We start from the raw sequence: 18,843 nt of genomic DNA, 5'->3' as shown, positions 1-18,843 counted from the left end.
TGCTCTGCCCATCCTTCAGTTCCTTCTTACTGTCTGTTCTTAGAGTGTACTCATTCCTCTTTCTAGCTTTTGATAATTAGTAGTTAGCTTAGTTGTAGTTAGTGGTACTCATTTTGTTTCCTTGGACCTCTTTTTCCTTTTCTTTTTGTTTTCCTTTTATATCCTTAATGTCAATAGTTAGTGGATCTGGGCTTTGGGAAGCCTATGCCAAGGGCCCTTGGCTTCAAGTCCTGCTCCAGGGGTCACAAACCAATGCCTGTGAATCTATGAGTGACCCTGACTCCTGCTGTTTGAAGTATTTGGGTAAGAGCCACGTCAGGGACAGGAATCCAGACTACCAGAGTTTCAAGACTAGAACAAGAAAGCAAAAATAAGAGTCTCTCAGATACATCCCCATGGAGGCTGCCCTTTGCCCAGCATCAGAACCAGATCAGTCAGATTGAGGGAGTTCCTTGACCATTCCTTTCAGAAGTGCTCCCCTGGCCTTACCTGCAGACAGAGACAGGAGGAGATTGCTATGACAGGGCATCTGTCCCACACTGGGTTGGAAGGGGTTAAGGTGGCCAGGCAGGCCATTTAAATCCCCCAGATGCACCTGGAGGAGTAACTGGGGAGCAGGCCACTAATTAGGAATAGGCTCAGCTGTGCAGGAACAGGTGGCCAGTATATAACCAAGTAGCTGGCTATTGCAAGGGTGAAAATGGTTGCAAGGAAGTAGGCTACAGTCACTTCCTGAGTAGAGGGAGTTGGAGGGTGGCAAACCCAGGGAGGGGAGATGCTAGTAAGGTAGGAAGGAGCCCGGGAAACTGCAGCGAAGACTAAGGAGATATAGCCTTTGGCTGTATGTTATAGGGTCTCTGGGCTGAAACCCTGTGTAGAGGGTGAGTCTGGTTCCCTTACCAGCGACTGGGTAGTGGCACAGCGCAGTGGAGACACCAGCTAGACAACAGGCTGTGGAAGGACTTTGAATTCTCCAGAGGGGAAGACTTTAATGATCTGGCTGGAGGGCCAAGCCATGAAGAGGAAGCTGCAGATCTGGGAATGAGCGAGGCAGCAGAATGAGACAAGATGGGAGAAGACACCACCGGAGGGAGGATGCAGACTGGCAGAGCTATTCCCCACAGTGGCCAGCAGTGGTAAGTGAACCCTGTGACAATTCCACTAACCAGGACAGTCTTCCAAGAGGTACAAGCACTTGGAGCACCCTCAGCTGCTGACGCCTAAGAAGAGGACAGCTTTGACTTCATCAAACTCCTCTGTATGGGACTCTTTGGCTGCAGAAGTTAGCCAGTCTTGTATTGAAGTACAAGGGTACAGTGTGCCCTTTGGCCGACCGCTCCCCGGTACTGCAGTTTAGTGGATCTCATGAGCAAAGCCATTGACTATAGTACCGATTCTGGGGCCACTGAGATCAGTTACCTCATCAGTGCAGATGGTGGAACCATCATTGCTGAGCATGGGGATGTGAGGGCAAAGGCCTCTTTTGGTACTGACCACTCTGGAGGCCTACAGAGCTGCATAAGATCTGCTGAGCCTTTTGGTACCGCCCTTGCCAACCATCCAGACCAGCAGTGCCATGTGGAACCATCACACAAGTGATGCATATGTTGCCTCCAACATTTGGATCTGTTTTGGTCCTTGTGACCTCGAGTCCTGTACTGCTTTCTTCAATCTCCTTAGTGTTGGCTCAGAGACTACCGTAAGTAACTGCACCACCTCAGCATAGGAAACCCTGAATGCTGCTGCCAGTACTGTAGTTGCATCATAGATCACAGACCTGATTTGTGGTTATGCTGCCTGGTACTGCATGACCCTGGCTTCACAGTTCTCTGCCTCCACCTCTGATTCTGAAGTGGGTTCCTTCTTTTTCCACTTCAGGAAGTCCAAGGCCTTCTTCAGGAACCATTTCCATTCTCCTAACAAATGAAAGGACTGGAATGCCTGGTCTAGGCAGAACTCACCTCCAGTACCATACCAGCCCCCTCATTGGCCTCACTGGGTGTCTTCCACATTATAGTCCCTATCCTGAAAAACACTGATAGCCCTGAATACCTTTATGCACAAGAATAATCCCATTGAACTCAATGGGACTACACAAAGTGCAGGGCATAGGTAGTTTTTCACCATTATGTAAAACTGGAATAAAGTGGTGGCAAATCAGACTTTAAGAATTCAGTTGGGAAGAGTGGGAAGACTAAGCACTACTAAAACAGGCTTCAGAATAGCAGCTGTGTTAGTCTGAATCCGCAGAAAGAAAAGGAGTACTTGTGGCACCTTAGAGACTAACAAATCTATTTGAGCATAAGCTTTCGTTGTTAGTCTCTAAGGTGCCACAAGTACTACTAAAACTGCTTTCTTGGTTTTCATTACTGTTTGAGGCTCTTTGTGTACTGAATCGATGAAGTCAGTCCAGTGTGCAGTTGACACATATTGGTAGGAGTATGTGAGTAATCTTAGAATACTGCTGTTCATAGAATCATAGAATCATAGAATATCAGGGTTGGAAGGGACCCCAGAAGGTCATCTAGTCCAACCCCCTGCTCAAAGCAGGACCAAGTCCCAGTTAAATCATCCCAGCCAGGGCTTTGTCAAGCCTGACCTTAAAAACCTCTAAGGAAGGAGATTCACCACCTCCCTAGGTAACGCATTCCAGTGTTTCACCACCCTCTTAGTGAAAAAGTTTTTCCTAATATCCAATCTAAACCTCCCCCATTGCAACTTGAGACCATTACTCCTCGTTCTGTCATCTGCTACCATTGAGAACAGTCTAGAGCCATCCTCTTTGAAACCCCCTTTCAGGTAGTTGAAAGCAGCTATCAAATCCCCCCTCATTCTTCTCTTCTGCAGACTAAACAATCCCAGCTCCCTCAGCCTCTCCTCATAAGTCATGTGCTCTAGACCCCTAATCATTTTCGTTGCCCTTCGTTGTACTCTTTCCAATTTATCCACATCCTTCCTGTAGTGTGGGGCCCAAAACTGGACACAGTACTCCAGATGAGGCCTCACCAGTGTCGAATAGAGGGGAACGATCACGTCCCTCGATCTGCTCGCTATGCCCCTACTTATACAACCCAAAATGCCATTGGCCTTCTTGGCAACAAGGGCACACTGCTGACTCATATCCAGCTTCTCGTCCACTGTCACCCCTAGGTCCTTTTCCGCAGAACTGCTGCCGAGCCATTCGGTCCCTAGTCTGTAGCGGTGCATTGGATTCTTCCATCCTAAGTGCAGGACCCTGCATTTATCCTTATTGAACCTCATTAGATTTCTTTTGGCCCAATCCTCCAATTTGTCTAGGTCCTTCTGTATCCTATCCCTCCCCTCCAGCGTATCTACCACTCCTCCCAGTTTAGTATCATCCGCAAATTTGCTGAGAGTGCAATCCACACCATCCTCCAGATCATTTATGAAGATATTGAACAAAACGGGCCCCAGGACCGACCCCTGGGGCACTCCACTTGACACCGGCTGCCAACTAGACATGGAGCCATTGATCACTACCCGTTGAGCCCGACAATCTAGCCAGCTTTCTACCCACCTTATAGTGCATTCATCCAGCCCATACTTCCTTAACTTGCTGACAAGAATGCTGTGGGAGACCGTGTCAAAAGCTTTGCTAAAGTCAAGAAACAATACATCCACTGCTTTCCCTTCATCCACAGAACCAGTAATCTCATCATAAAAGGCGATTAGATTAGTCAGGCATGACCTTCCCTTGGTGAATCCATGCTGACTGTTCCTGATCACTTTCCTCTCCTCTAAGTGCTTCAGGATTGATTCTTTGAGGACCTGCTCCATGATTTTTCCAGGGACTGAGGTTAGGCTGACCGGCCTGTAGTTCCCAGGATCCTCCTTCTTCCCTTTTTTAAAGATGGGCACTACATTAGCCTTTTTCCAGTCATCCGGGACTTCCCCCGTTCGCCACGAGTTTTCAAAGATAATGGCCAAGGGCTCTGCAATCACAGCCGCCAATTCCTTCAGCACTCTCGGATGCAATTCGTCCGGCCCCATGGACTTGTGCACGTCCAGCTTTTCTAAATAGTCCCTAACCACCTCTATCTCTACAGAGGGCTGGCCATCTCTTCCCCATTTTGTGTTGCCCAGCACAGCAGTCTGGGAGCTGACCTTGTTAGTGAAAACAGAGGCAAAAAAAGCATTGAGTACATTAGCTTTTTCCACATCCTCTGTCACTAGCTTGCCTCCCTCATTCAGTAAGGGGCCCACACTTTCCTTGGCTTTCTTCTTGTTGCCAACATACCTGAAGAAACCCTTCTTGTTACTCTTGACATCTCTTGCTAGCTGCAGCTCCAGGTGCGATTTGGCCCTCCTGATATCTTTCCTACATGCCCGAGCAATATTTTTATACTCTTCCCTGGTCATATGTCCAAGCTTCCACTTCTTGTAAGCTTCTTTTTTATGTTTAAGATCCGCTAGGATTTCACCATTAAGCCAAGCTGGTCGCCTGCCATATTTACTATTCTTTCGACTCATCGGGATGGTTTGTCCCTGTAACCTCAACAGGGATTCCTTGAAATACAGCCAGCTCTCCTGGACTCCCTTCCCTTTCATGTTAGTCCCCCAGGGGATCCTGGCCATCTGTTCCCTGAGGGGGAATCTTAGAATACTGCTGTTCATCCTTTGTCTGTTTTCTGCATAAATAAAGGACTGTGTCTTCTAGAACGTTCAATCTAGCATTTTTCAAATTTCACAGTCTGATTCCCATTTTCAGTATTTAGAGGCCTTAAATTATATTTACTCTCACTTTAAGGCAGCTTTACATTGCCAGAGTGTGCAAAGAGGCCGCAGTGTAAATTAACCTGGCTTATCATTTTTGAACAATTAATTTGTGGAATAGTTTTATGCCTTCCAACAAGAAGTTGGAGCTTTTGCCTTTTGAGTTATGGTAGCTTGGAAATACTTTGCATTGTTCAATATCACAGAAAAGCAATAACATTTCAGAAAGGTGGTGAAAGATGGGAAGATTGGAAAAATACATATAACTCATATGGTGTAACCGAACGTGTGACTTTGTTGCTTGTAGCTCTGATTCAGTAGAAAGTTGCAAAAAGAAAAGGAGTACTTGTGGCACCTTAGAGACTAACAAATTTATTAGAGCATAAGCTTTCGTGAGCTACAGCTCACTTCATCGGATGCATTAGGTGGAAAAAACAGAGGAGAGATTTATATACACACACACAGAGAACATGAAACAATGGGTTTATCTGTTTTTTCCACCTAATGCATCCGATGAAGTGAGCTGTAGCTCACGAAAGCTTATGCTCTAATAAATTTGTTAGTCTCTAAGGTGCCACAAGTACTCCTTTTCTTTTTGCGAATACAGACTAACACAGCTGCTACTCTGAAAAAAGTAGAAAGTTGGGGACAGCTGTTACAAAGAGCACATTCTCTGGAGGGTGGGCCTATGATTGGCTCAAGAGCATTTGTTAGAAAAGATTTTCCCACTAGATCAGTTTCCCAAACACTTTCCTGTCTTGAAAATACCTTAATTCTTTTGACAAAATGTGGGATTTTCATCTATATCTGCAATTGTTGGAGATTCCTTTTCAGTCATAAAATCTCAATGTAACTGGTAAGTCCTCTCTTTTTCAAAGAAGCACTGTTTAATTAGAGTGTTGCCAACACTCATATTTTTTCCTAATGCCCTAACTGCTAGAACGAGGTTGCACAAGAATCTTACCTTTTAGGTTTTTTAAAAATGAAGTTTATTGCCCTTGTGGTTGCAAAAAAAAATCTTGAAAATGTGACCCAAGTGCAGTGTACAGGCTCAGAAACCAGAAGGCAAAGAAAAAAAGCCCATCATTTATTATTTTCAAGCCAATCTCATGATGTCAGGAGGGGGGGCGCTGACTGATGATTTTTGAACACTTGATGTTCACAGTACAGTGGTTCAGAGAGCACTGGGCCTTGGGTTGCATGTATGTGCTTCTCAGTGTGCCTGTTATAGCCTTTTTATATTAAAGGTTACTGAAAGTCAATCTCTAGCAATGTTGAATGATGGTGAGGGGGCAACTTCCAAATACCATGTGCCTGCTTACTGGAGACTATGTAAAGGAATTCTCTTGATTCAATCTTGGGAAGAGAGAAGCCTCTCTACAGGGACTTGGCAAAAGCCTGAAGTATAGTTACAAAGGGATACCAAGGAAGAGGGGTGCGTCCTTTCCTTTCCTAGCCTGCAGAAAGTGGCACAGCCTCTGTTAACAGGTTTTTCTGACTTTAAACCAGGGATCTCAAACTCAAATCACCAGGAGGGCCACATGAGGACTAGTACATTGGCCGAAGGGCCGTATCACTGACACATTTTCATACAAAGATACAAAAGCCCCTGGCCCCACCCCCACTCCACCCCTTCCATGAGGCCCCGACTCTGCCCCGCCTCTTCCCACCCCTTCCCTGCCTCCATTCCAACTCCTTCCCCAAAGTCCCCGCCCCAACTCTGCCCTCTCCCTGACCCTATTCCAACCCCTTCCCCAATCCCTGTCCCACCCTGCCTCTTCTCTGTCTCCTCCCCGCTCCTTCCAGGAAAGCACTAAGTGCCGCCAAACAGCTGTTTGGCGGCAGGAAGCATCTGGAGATAGGCAGAGGAGCCAGGACGCGGCGCGCTAGGCAGGGGGGCGGCGGGTGAGGGGAGCTTGTTGGCCACAGTAAATAACTCTGCATAGAAGTGGGTTTTTCACCAATGAAAGCTTATGCCCAAATAAATCTGTTAGTCTTTAAGGTGCCACCAGACTCCTCATTGTTTTTGTAAATTCAGTATATGCTATAGATACACTTTTTGTATTAATTAAGAAAAATCTAGTCTATAACTGCTGATTCACAATCAGAAATGGTCTAGACATCAGAATGATTACATGAAAGCATAAAATGGTACATAATTTTGTTTTTTAACAATATGTTCCCTGTCAGTGCTGCTTTGGCTTTCTCTGCAATTCGACTTCTTCAGGATGCAATCATTTTCAGGAAGAATGTTCCACATATTCAGCTAAATATACAGCAAACAGAGCATCGAGTATGTATTGATACAGATTCTACTTTGTAAATTATTGTTTGCTTGCTATGTAAAGTCTTGCATCAAAATGTCAAATTGAGCACACTGCTGAACCTCTTTTAGAAATGCTAGTGTGGTGATCACCCCTCATACATTTATCTACAGCTATTATGCAGTGATATCTGAAGTATTAAATTTACTTTTAGTCTTAGTATAGGAGAGGTCTAATATATCTGATAACTCTGTATGGTTACTGTAATTAAACATTGACTTTTAATTGCCATCATAGTAGTTAATATGCTGTGGGAGTATTGTAAAAGCAATTAGGATACTTTTTCATGTTGCATATTTTAGCATCAGCATTTCCTCTGCCTATAAACCCCATGAAAAGCAAAACAAAACAACAAAAAAGACCACCAGAGAAATACCTTGTTGTATTGACCTAACCTCCTCCCAGTAGTTGTGCAACAGTATACAAATCAAGGATTTTCTTTTATACTGTAAAATATATATTTGAACTTCAAACCTCTTCAGACACTTTTGGATGCTATATAATAAATACATGATTGACTTTACTATACGTAAATTGTATAAGCAAATGTATTGAGTGAGAGCATTTCACTGGAAGAGCCTGAGAGAGAAGTACACATCACCACTGAGATCTAAAATTAGAAGAGTGTCTGATCAATTCTCCTAATTCTCAATACTTGTCTAAGGATTGACAGAACTTTGACTGAGGTCTTTTATTATCTTGACAGTCCAACATATTGTAGCTCCAGCAGTGACAATTAAAATGTAAGATGGACTGCAGTAATTGTTAAGGCTTTCAACATAAAATATCGTTAAAGGAAACTGATTTTGAAGGTCAGAATCCAGCCTTGTATCTAATTTTCATCAATCTTTGCAAACATGCAAGCCAATTATGTTGAATGGGTGTCACTAGAAGCAGAATGCGAAAAGCAGAAGGTTTTGTTTTGGAAGACAACTGCTTGAGGTGCCTTAGACATTTGAAATGTTAGAATTAGTCTCAGTGGATTAGTGGGCAGAGTGCAGATGAGGTGATCAAAAGTGTATAACAAATGCTCTTTATCACCTGGTACTTGAATTTATCACATGCTCATCACCGGCACATATTCTCAACATATTACATATTTATTTGTTCTCACATTACCACAGTTTAATTTTCATTGTAGATTTCATTATTTCATGGGGTTTTAACTTAATAAATCATAAATTGACATCTGTAATAAAAATGATTGAGCCAAACTGAATAAACTTTAAATTATAACTATGCTATTTTTAAAATATTTGTATTATTTTGATTTATATTATACTAACAAATACATAAACTTAACACAAACAGTTCTGCATTGTTTGTGTTAAAGTAGTTGATTCACAAAATAATTTTTTTTTATTGACTTTGGAAATATGACCAGGATTCTTATGTAGACAGTACTCGGCTGCCTTGCAATGTAATAGCACAAGAACATATGAACATACGTCTGTGGCTGAGATGTCGCATGGCATTAGTGACTGCACTAACAGCACAGATCCGTGGCATTTGTGACATGAAAGGTACTACTGTCTTTGCTTTAGTATTTTAGATTGTAAGCTCTTTGGGCAGGGACCATATGTTCTTGGGTGTCTGTATAGTGCCCAGCATAATGGTCCTCTGATCCCAATCTCTATTACAGTACAAATAATAAAATATTAAAATTAGCACTATCAGTAAACAACTGTTTATACTGAATTCAGCCAATACAGCCAGGAAAATATTCTGTTTCTGAATTTGGTCTTTCCCTCTAGTTTATAAAGTATAAGCCATTAAATCAAAAAAGGCTCATTTAATGCTCATTACCTTCTGAAAAATCAAGTATGTAATAAAAAAATTGATGTGCTTTAAAGCAATTAAGTTAAATAGGCACACTTAATTTTTAAAATTTATTGCTGCTACATATCTCTATTTTGAGCAAACCTCAAATACTCCTCTGCTGTGCTGACTTTATATAGCTCCCATAAATGGAAATGTTCTGTTCCAGTTTCTTTTATTTCCAAGCATTTGAGCATGACAGTATAAAAATACTTTATGCCACTAATTGCACAAAATTGCTAGGGAATTTTTTTGTACATAAGATTGTTAGTTAAAATTTCATCAGTTACACAATTATGTATTGGTGTTAACTATATTGCATTATGTATACATGTACATTAAAATATATGTTAAAATTATGTATTTACAATTCTACTTCCACTCTGAAAGGTGACTGTAAAACAGGAAAATTTATTGTCTTATTGATTCCAGACTGAATTTTTTTAATTGTAAATTGAGCTGATGTTTTTCCTACTTCAAGTCATACAAGCTCAACAAGTTTCAGAGTAGCAGCCGTGTTAGTCTGTATTTGCAAAAAGAAAAGGAGTACTTGTGGCACCTTAGAGACTAACAAATTTATTTGAGCATAAGCTTTCGTGAGCTTTCATCAACAAGGGCTCTGAAGCTGTGGTCTTTCTGGCATGAGTATCATCTCTATTAACGTAGGTTTGCAGGCCAACTCTGCTCTAAATTGCATCTGCAGCCCATATAAAGGTTAATGGAGTTTCAAAGTTGTAACTGGCAGAAGATTTTTGAAGACAATAGTGGAGTTGAGCAGGTGTAATTGGAGAATATCCTCAGGCTTGCAGAATCTTCATTACTTGTACTGATGCCTCAGAAGAAAAGAACCCAACTTGTGTGTGTTGGCAATGCTGACAATTTGAAAACAAACCATTTTTTCTTGTAAATTGAACACATTTGATATTGAAATCAGTGAAACACAATAAACATGGAAGCCCATTATATCACTTTTATAGTCATTTTTCAGAGTGGATGCGACCTTAAAGTGTGGTAGAGAAAGGTACTGTAAAATAATTTTTATCTTATTTTTATTTTTAATCCCCTTGTTTCTTTTAGAAAATGACATGAATGATTGCTCAAGTCTAATAAATGAAGTAATAATAGAAGCAGAGGCCTTCAGTGACATTGAGACACAGGCTGAAGTGATGGTGCAAGCTGTTATACTTGACCTGCAAGAAAGGCGCCCAGTGACTGGCATTAAGCTTCGTCTGCAGGTTTGAATGAAAACAAAGAATAGTTGTTAATTTTTTTGGTTTTTGCCAAATAAAACTGCTGCCAGGACAAAATAATCCTGAAATAGTGAATACCTCTTAGATAATGTGAATATAACATACTTTTTCATTTTATTTGTGTCTTTATAAACAAACAATAACATTGGTTTATTTTATCTGTGTTTAAATAGGATATAATTAATTTACTCCAAGAAAAGCCATTTATTTCCCCAATGGCTTCTTTAACACTAGTGAAAAGTATGCTTCTGCTGGCTGACATATTGACAACACAAATGGATGAGGATACAGAGCATCACTCTTCTGCAGTCGAACGATTAAACTTGTTAATTCTGGCTCACAAATTTACCATTAAACAGGTGAGGATATATTGGTGATTTATGTTAGTTTCATGTGATTTGCAAACTCCTCATACTCTTCTCATTTGTGACATACTCTGGAAACTATTTTAGCAACTCATTGGAAAGAAATGGGGCATATAATCCAATTTTCCTCAGATTATACAATGTACAAAATTAGATCTTACCAAATTCCTACAACTCATCAAGGGTTAGAAGCAGATGTAGATAATCTGTACTTTAAATACTATCCTGTATCATTTTGAAATGGATAAGCACTTAGGCATCCAAATCCCTATGTAGGTACTGAAATAAATGGCTTGATTTTCAAGGATGTTGAGCACCCACAGCTCCCACTAAAGTCAAAGAGTGCTCCACACCTCTGAAAATCTGGACAGAAACCAAACCAGAAATCAAGTATAAAATAGCAATATTTAGTATTTATAGATATTCACAAAAATAAACTGAAATGGTGTAAATAAAGTGATTTTACATAAGAGTTTAAGCCTAAATACAGTTAAAATTCATCTAAAGGCATAACACTTGTAACATAAATTTATAGTAATATGCTATTTCCTTTATTATTGGGAAGTAGACATGCCCTTCTTCATTTTCTGCCCACTCCTGATACTGGCTCACAAAAGAAGCTTTCAGATTAAATTCTCTCCTTCCTTAAGTGTAGACTTGCAGTGGCTTAAACTATTAAATTGTTATGTCTCCAAACCTATGTGATCAAGAATGAAATGGACCACTCTGTCCTCTTATAATAACAGGTTTCAGAGTAGCAGCCGTGTTACTCTGTATTCGCAAAAAAGAAAAGGAGGACTTGTGGCACCTTAAAGACTAACACATTTATTTGAGCATAAGCTTTCATGAGCTACAGCATCCGATGAAGTGAGCTGTAGCTCACAAAAGCTTATGCTCAAATAAATTTGTTAGTCTCTAAGGTGCTACAAGTACTCCTTTTCTTTTCTGTCCTCTTAGAATTCCACCTGTGGAACTTGCTAACCTGAATAGTTTTACAGCTTGCATAACTGAAGTTCCTAATTGCCTTGACTCCCCCTATGTCAACAGTGCTTGTAGTTTTGGCACATGAATTTATATTATTGTGAGACAGTCTCTCATTGGCTTCAAGATCTTTTCTCAACTCTGGCAGTAGCAGCATTCCATCTCCAGAACTAAGGTGTCGGAGGTTCTGTTTCTTGATGACTTTCTGGTGTTAGGGAATTTGCTTCTGGAGCCCTTATCCTGTTTCAGAGCCTGAGACTTGTAAACCTGATCATGAGCTCATTGACCTTGTGTCTGTCCCATCTGGGATACAATTTGAAGTACCCAACTTAGAGGAACTTTCTTCTCAATGGAGAGGACACTTGATGTTAATTCAGCAGTTCAGGAGTATCAAGCCCTTCTTCAGTGCGCTTTCATAAGACATAATGAAGTCAGTCAGTGGGTCTTTGGATCTATGAGCGCAGACCCTTGTATACATTGTATATGTATACCCTTGTATACATTCAAAGTGCAGAATTGCAACCTGGATGTATATAATATGGATCACATAGTTTGTATTGTGTATAATTATCTTTATAAAATACATTTTTACTAGATTTTTACCCTTGGAGAATCAATTGAACAGTGCATAGAAGACCCTGCATTGACAAGTCCTGTGGTTCCTTTGAAAAATAATTACTTGCCAGCTATCAACGTACTGGCAAAAGTCAAAATGAGAATTGGTAAGAAAAATCAAGTACATTGTTGCAGTAATGGGTCTGATGAATAGTTGAAAACTAATATCAGATTAACTGAAATAGTACCAGAGGGGTATGAATTACATCAATTTTTCATTAAGTAATGGTAAAAACGTAAGGAAAATATTTCCTTCTGAAATCTTCAGTAGATGAATACAGTCATTGCAAATAGCAACCATAAACATTTTAAAAATATGATTTTTACATAAATATTATAGTTTTGTATAATGCATGTTACTATATTCCATATACTTTGCATTCACGTATCCATTCATTTTGCTTTTCTGAGTGTTATGTATACAACTGCCAAGTGCAATGTGTAGTTTTAAATTAATAACTTTCATTCTTTCCAAGTAGAAGTTAACAATACCATGCTGAGTGTCACACACAGCATTTATTCTCTGAGAATTGCCCATATATATTCCAACTCCCTAATGTATGGATCCCCAAGGGGAGTCATCTCAGAGAACAGTTGTTATGGTAACTAAACATTTTTTTAAAAAAGAATAGGAGATAATCTGGGCCAATATTTCTTCTCTCAATAAAATAAGTTATAATGTTTAATGCTGTGTGTGAGCTGTTAATGAACAAATAAATTCTGCTTCATTTGTCTAGTGTAACTAGCAGTGCATGATATTTTTTGGCAAATTACTTGGAAATGTACTGAACATACTCAGAAAAAAGCTTTAAACTCTGTTTGATGTTTAAATTAAATTAAATCATTACTGGACCTCTGTCAGTGAAAAGCCAAATGTTTAAAAAGTCAGGACATTCATAGCTAAAGTTACACAAACAATATTAATCTTGTCTGCATATTCCCTCCTGCCAATTGTCTTTTGGTGTAGTGCAGTGGTGGGCAACTTGTGGCCTGTGGGCCACACACAGCCCGTAGGTTGCCCACCACTGGTGTAGTATCTGAATCATGGTAGATTACAGATGTCAGTATTTAGGACAAGGCAGAGTGGTCTCTTTGGTTCACAAAGATGGCTATGATATAGTTAGGCCCCCAACAAATTCACAGTCCATTTTGGTCAATTTCACGGTCATAGGATTTTAAAAATCATAAATTTCATGCTTTCAGATATTTAAATCTGAAATTTTACGGTGTTGTAACTGTAGGGTCTTGACTCAAAAGGGGAATGTGGGGGAGTCGCAAGGTTATTATAGGAGGGTTGCATTATTGCCACCCCTACTTCTGCACTGCTCCTGATGGCAGTGCTGTCTTCAGAGCTGGGTAGCCAGAGTGTGGTGGCTTCTGGCTGAGAGCTCAGCTCTGAAGACAGCACTGCCAGCAGTAGCAGCATAGAAGTAAGGATGGCATGATATGGTATTGCCACCCTTACCTTTGTGCTGCTGTCTTCAGAGTTGGGTGGCTAGAGAGTGGTGGTTGCTGGCCGAGGGCCCATTTCTGAAGGCAGTGCAGAAGCAATGTGGCAATACTGTGACCGTCTACAATAACCATGTGGGAGGGGGGAAATGCAATGTCAGTGTTTCAAATGGTATTTGATGGTTCAGCTGCCCATATGTGATGTGAGACACTGTATGCACATCTGACTCTACAGTATGGTATTTACAGTGTGAACTGGAGCCAAGATCGTGTAACTTTAATGACAATGTAATCTCAGTAGCTCCGGTTCTTTTCTTTCTCTTCATAAAAGTTGTATTCCCAAAGGTGCTTGTGAAAATGTTTAAAATATACAAAAATAAAGAGAAGAGTTCCAAATACAGTGAAAAGAAAAGGAGTACTTGTGGCACCTTAGAGACTAACAAATTTATTTGAGCATAAGCTTTCGTGAGCTACAGCTCAGTGACTTACCATCCATATAATTCCAGTTCACATAATATAAATCACCTAGCAAAATAATGACCTCATTTGGTCAGTTTTTACCCTTCAGTCTAAACCTTTAGGAAAAGCCTAGGAGAATAGATAAGCTTTGCAGAGTTCCATGGAAAATGTTAAAGAAGCCTCTAGATCTGAAGGGTGCAAAAGGGGCTTTGACATTTGGAGATTCCTGGCAATGTTAGTTTTGTATAGAATCTGAAAGTTAAAGTGAAACTAGGGAATGATTCACTGCCAGTCCTTCCAAATGTCCTCTGCAAGGTCTGGTTCTCGTGGCCCATGTGACCTGAGCCACGCAGGATGGTTTCAGAGTAGCAGCCATGTTAGTCTGTATCCACAAAAAGAAAAGGAGGACTTGTGGCACCTTAGAGACTAATAAATTTATTTGATCATAAGCTTTCGTGAGCTATAGCTCACTTCATCGGATGAAGCTTATGCTCAAATAAATTTGTTAGTCTCTAAGGTGCTACAAGTCCCACAAGTCCTCTTTTTTTTTTCCAGGGTGATTTGTTTACATCATATTGTGTTGAAAGATCTTCATGATCTCTCAGCTCCACAGTACATCACTGAAAATATTTGCAACATTTAGTTTTTTGGAGTTTAGTACTGTAAAATAATTCTTGTTGCCAGGAAGTTATTTCCTTTTTACAGTATTTGTGTTTTTTGATAAACAATTTACCAAAGCTTGCCTAAAATGTTTTCCTTTCAGCACATGCATTAGCTCAAGAAGTATCTTGCACATCTAAAAGAGAGAATCCATTACAATGGTTACCTGCTCTCAGTCACTTAGAAACAGCATTGGATCTTTGCAGAACATCCGCAACAAGAGAATTAGATTTGGAAGCAGAAATTCTGTTTCAGAAAGGTAAGCAAAATCCTGGTTGTGTGACATGACTATCTTTCCAACATATTCTTATGCCTGCAGTATGCCTTAGAATGGATACATGCTCCTGACATTTCCCACATTGACAGACTGACTAAAAATATCTCTACTGCATTTAAATATACTTGAATATATTTAACAAGAGTACAGTATATAATGACATATTTCAGAAATACAAGAGGAGTTTCATAGAATCATTAGGACGGGAAGGGACTTCAAGATGTCTTCTAGTCCAGTCCTCTGCACTAAGGCAGGACTAAATATTATCTAGACAATCCCTGACAGGTGTTTGTCTAACCTGTTCTTAAAAACCTTCAATGATGGAGATTCTACAACCTTTCTGGGAAATTTATTCCAGTGCTTAAGTACACTGATAGGAAGTTTTTCCTAATGTCCAACCTAAACTTCCTTTGCTGCAAATTAAGCCCATTGCTTCTTGTTCTATCCTCAAAGGTTAACAAGAACCAGGGCCGGATTAAGACCTTTAGAGGCCCTAAGCACTGAAAAGATTATGGTACCCCCCCCCCCCATATGTAATTAAAATAAAAACAATACTATACCATAAAATAAAATTTTATTTTTTGAAATGACACAAAACTTGCATGTATGCTGAAATTAAAATAGCTTCTTTCTAGATTTTCTGATTGCAAAATTCTGGATAAGTTAATCGAAGTTGACTCGACGAAGCATGTCCGCTTCCATACACAATAGGGAAAGTGAATCAAGTCTGTCCTGACGCATTGTTGTTCTCTGAGGGTTTTTTATTCTTTCAGCTGAGAAAAAGAGCGTTCTGCGGAGCAGTTAGTAATCATCAATGTTAGAAAAATACGTAGTGCGATCTCTACATTTGGAAATACACATTGTATTCCATTTTTCAATATTGTGTCATGAAGATCAATGTGACTGAATTTCATTTTTCCTGTTTCATTAAACTTTGCATGCATATAACAGTGGAACTTCCATACTTCTCTACAGAGATTCATGTTCAAGTCAACAGGGTATGAGTCAACTAGCTTTTGGGAACCTTGTGAATATTGTTCGTCAGATAAGTCCATATCATTCAGAAAAGAAAATCTACTTGATACTTCTTTGTACACTTCACCTCTCCTCTTCATATGAGAGTCAAGTGTATCAATTATAGCGTAGTAAATAGATATGTGAAATTTGTCTCTAGGATTCAATGCTGTTTCTGTTGCACTGCTATCATTTGCTTGTTTTTTCCTGATTCACTTGCAGGACTGGGTTTCTTTGTGTAGTTAGTATCAGGCAAGAAATCTTTTGATATGTCTTTCAAATCTTTCGAAATCATTCCTCAAAGTGTGTAAGTGCTAATGATTGACAGAGGTCTGCACATGTTTTCAAATCCAATTCTTTTTCTTGGAGAGCTTGACTTGTGTGGTAAAAGTATTGTAAAATTTCATTCCACGTGGTCAACATGAATACAAACTCTAGTTCTTGCATCTTGTTTGCAATGTTTTCTGCCTCTCGTATAGTTTCTCCCTTTTGTGATTGGTCTTCAGCTATACTTTCTAATGCATCCACAATCTTTGAGTAGGACTCCAGAATTGCACTTGTTGACACTGCATGAGCCTCCCAGTGAGTATTAGAAAGAGGTTTCAACACATGATCATTGCCCAAATATGTTTTAAGAACTGCCCATTGGTGTGCTAAGGCAGAGAAATATGTATAAAGTAACTGGACTGTTGAGAAAAAACTTACTGCCACCCGACAACAATCAGCACTGCGGCCAACAAGATTGAGAGAACGTGCAGCACATGGTATGAATATGGCATATTTGTTCTGTTCTAAAAAATTCTTCTGCATTCCTTGATAATGCCCTGACATGTTGGCAGCGTTGTCATAAGATTGACCTCTGCACTTCGAGAAATCTTTTTTGCAAACTTGGCACAGATAATGCAGTACTTGATTTGCCATTTCTTCACCAATGTGGCTTTTCAAATTGAGGAATGTTATAAATCGTTCAACTGGTTTTCCATCTGTGGGAGACACATATCTTAGTACAATACTCAATTGATCAATATGTGAAAGGTCAGGTTTAGAGTCGACAGTTAAACGGAAGTACCCAGCAGTACATATTTCATCCACAATAGCTGAACGAACTTTGTCACTCATTAGACCAATGAGTTCATCACATATTGTCTTGGAAAAGTGTGATGGGTTACCTTTGCCAGCAATCCCATATTTTGAAATATGGCCTGCTAAAAAGGGGTTAAACTGAGTCACAAGCTCCAACAATCCCAAAAAATTTCCATTCTGCAATGATCAAAATGTGATTTCCTCGCATTATTTTGATCTATGTTAGTAGGACACCTCCCTGGTTTAGGTGGGGATAAGTAATAAAAAGAGTACAGAAAAATGGGGGGAAAGTGTGTAGTGGAGTGTAAGGAAGTCTAACAAAGTTCTGATTTTTGCCATAATGACTACTTCAATGCTTTTTTTGAAATATCAAATATCAAACTTTTTAAAAAAACACTTATTTTTTTTGGTGCCTCCTGCTTTGCTGGTGCCCTAAGCATGTGCTTAGTCTGCCTATTGGGTAATCCAGCCCTGACAAGAACAATTTTTCTCCCTCCTCCTTGTAACATCCTTTTATGTACTTGAAAACTGTTTATGATATTCTCCCTCAGTTTTTTCTTTTTCAGATTAAACAAATCCAGTTTTTTCAATCTTTCCTCATTGGTCATATTTTCTAGACCTTTAATCACTTTTGTTGCTCTCCTCTGGACTTTCTCCAATTTGTCTACATCTTTCTTGAAATGTGGCACCCAGAACTGGACACAGTACTTCAGTTGAGGCTTTATTTGTGCAGAGTAAAGCAGAAGAATTACTTCTGGCGTCTTGCTTACAACACTCCTGCTAATACATCCCAGAATGATGTTTGCTTTTTTTTGCAACAGTGTTATACTGTTGAATCGTATTTAGCTTGCGATCCACTATGACTCCCAGATCTCTTACCATAGTACTCCTTCCTAAGCAGTCATTTCCCATTTTGTATGTGTGCAATTTATTGTTCCTTCCTAATCGGATGAACTTCTCATTTGTCCTTGTTGAATTTCATCCTATTTACTTCAGACCATTCTCCAGTTTGCCCAGATCATTTTGAATTTTAATCCTATCCTCCAAAGCACATGTAACCCCTCCCAGCTTGGTGTCATCCGCAAACTTTATAAGCATACTCTCTATGCCATTGTCTAAATAGTTGATGAAAATATTGAACAGAACCAGACCCAGGACCAATCCCTTTGAGAACCCCACTCAATATGCTCTTCCAGCTTGACTGTGAACTACTGATAACTACTCCCTAGAAATAGTTTTGCAACCAGTTATGTACCCACCTTATGTACCAACCATCTAGGTTGTCTTTCCCTAGTATGTGTATGAGAAAGTTATGTAAGACAGTATTAAAAGCCTTACTAAAGTCAAGATATATCATACCTACCGCTTTGCGTCTATCTGCAAGGCTTGTCAGCCTGTCAAAGAAACCTATTAGGTTGGCTTGACACATTTGTTTTTGGCAGATCCATGCTGATTATTACTTATCACCTTATTATCTTCTAGGTGTTTTCAAATTGATCTCTTAATTATTTGCTCTGTTATCTTTCCAGTTACTGAAGTTAAATTGACAGGTCTGTAATTCCCTAGGTTTTCTTAATTCTTCTTATAGATTGGCACTATAGTTGCCATTTTGCAGTCCTCTGGAATCTCTCCTATCTTCCATTATTTTTTTGAAGATAATCATTTGTTCACCTATCTAGTTTATCAGAGAGTAAGGGACACAATCAAGAAGGATAAGGATATTGCAGAGTCACTAAATGACTTCTTTGCATCGGTCTACAGTAAAGAGAATGAGAGGATTGCGACAAATTTCAAAATGCTATGGAATTAAATAA

General features: G+C 39.7%; 1 protein-coding gene across 5 annotated transcripts in view; it reads left to right on the top strand.

Annotated features, from left to right (window-relative positions):
* Positions 1-18,843, top strand: part of CFAP54 (cilia and flagella associated protein 54) — a 184,614-nt gene that overhangs the window by 132,169 nt on the left and 33,602 nt on the right. For all 5 annotated transcript variants that reach the window (XM_038387606.2, XM_038387605.2, XM_043491960.1 and 2 more), the window contains 6 exons: positions 6,925-7,027; positions 8,443-8,581; positions 9,954-10,111; positions 10,300-10,485; positions 12,068-12,194; positions 14,759-14,914. In XM_038387606.2, the coding sequence (XP_038243534.1) occupies positions 6,925-7,027; positions 8,443-8,581; positions 9,954-10,111; positions 10,300-10,485; positions 12,068-12,194; positions 14,759-14,914 (869 nt within the window). The remainder of the gene's footprint in view (positions 1-6,924; positions 7,028-8,442; positions 8,582-9,953; positions 10,112-10,299; positions 10,486-12,067; positions 12,195-14,758; positions 14,915-18,843) is intronic.

Source organism: Dermochelys coriacea, chromosome 1, assembly GCF_009764565.3.
Source record: "Dermochelys coriacea isolate rDerCor1 chromosome 1, rDerCor1.pri.v4, whole genome shotgun sequence".
Classification (NCBI taxonomy): Eukaryota; Metazoa; Chordata; order Testudines; family Dermochelyidae; genus Dermochelys; species Dermochelys coriacea.
The sequence above is the reverse complement of the archived record's forward strand: the minus strand, read 5'-3'. Positions and strand labels throughout refer to the sequence as shown.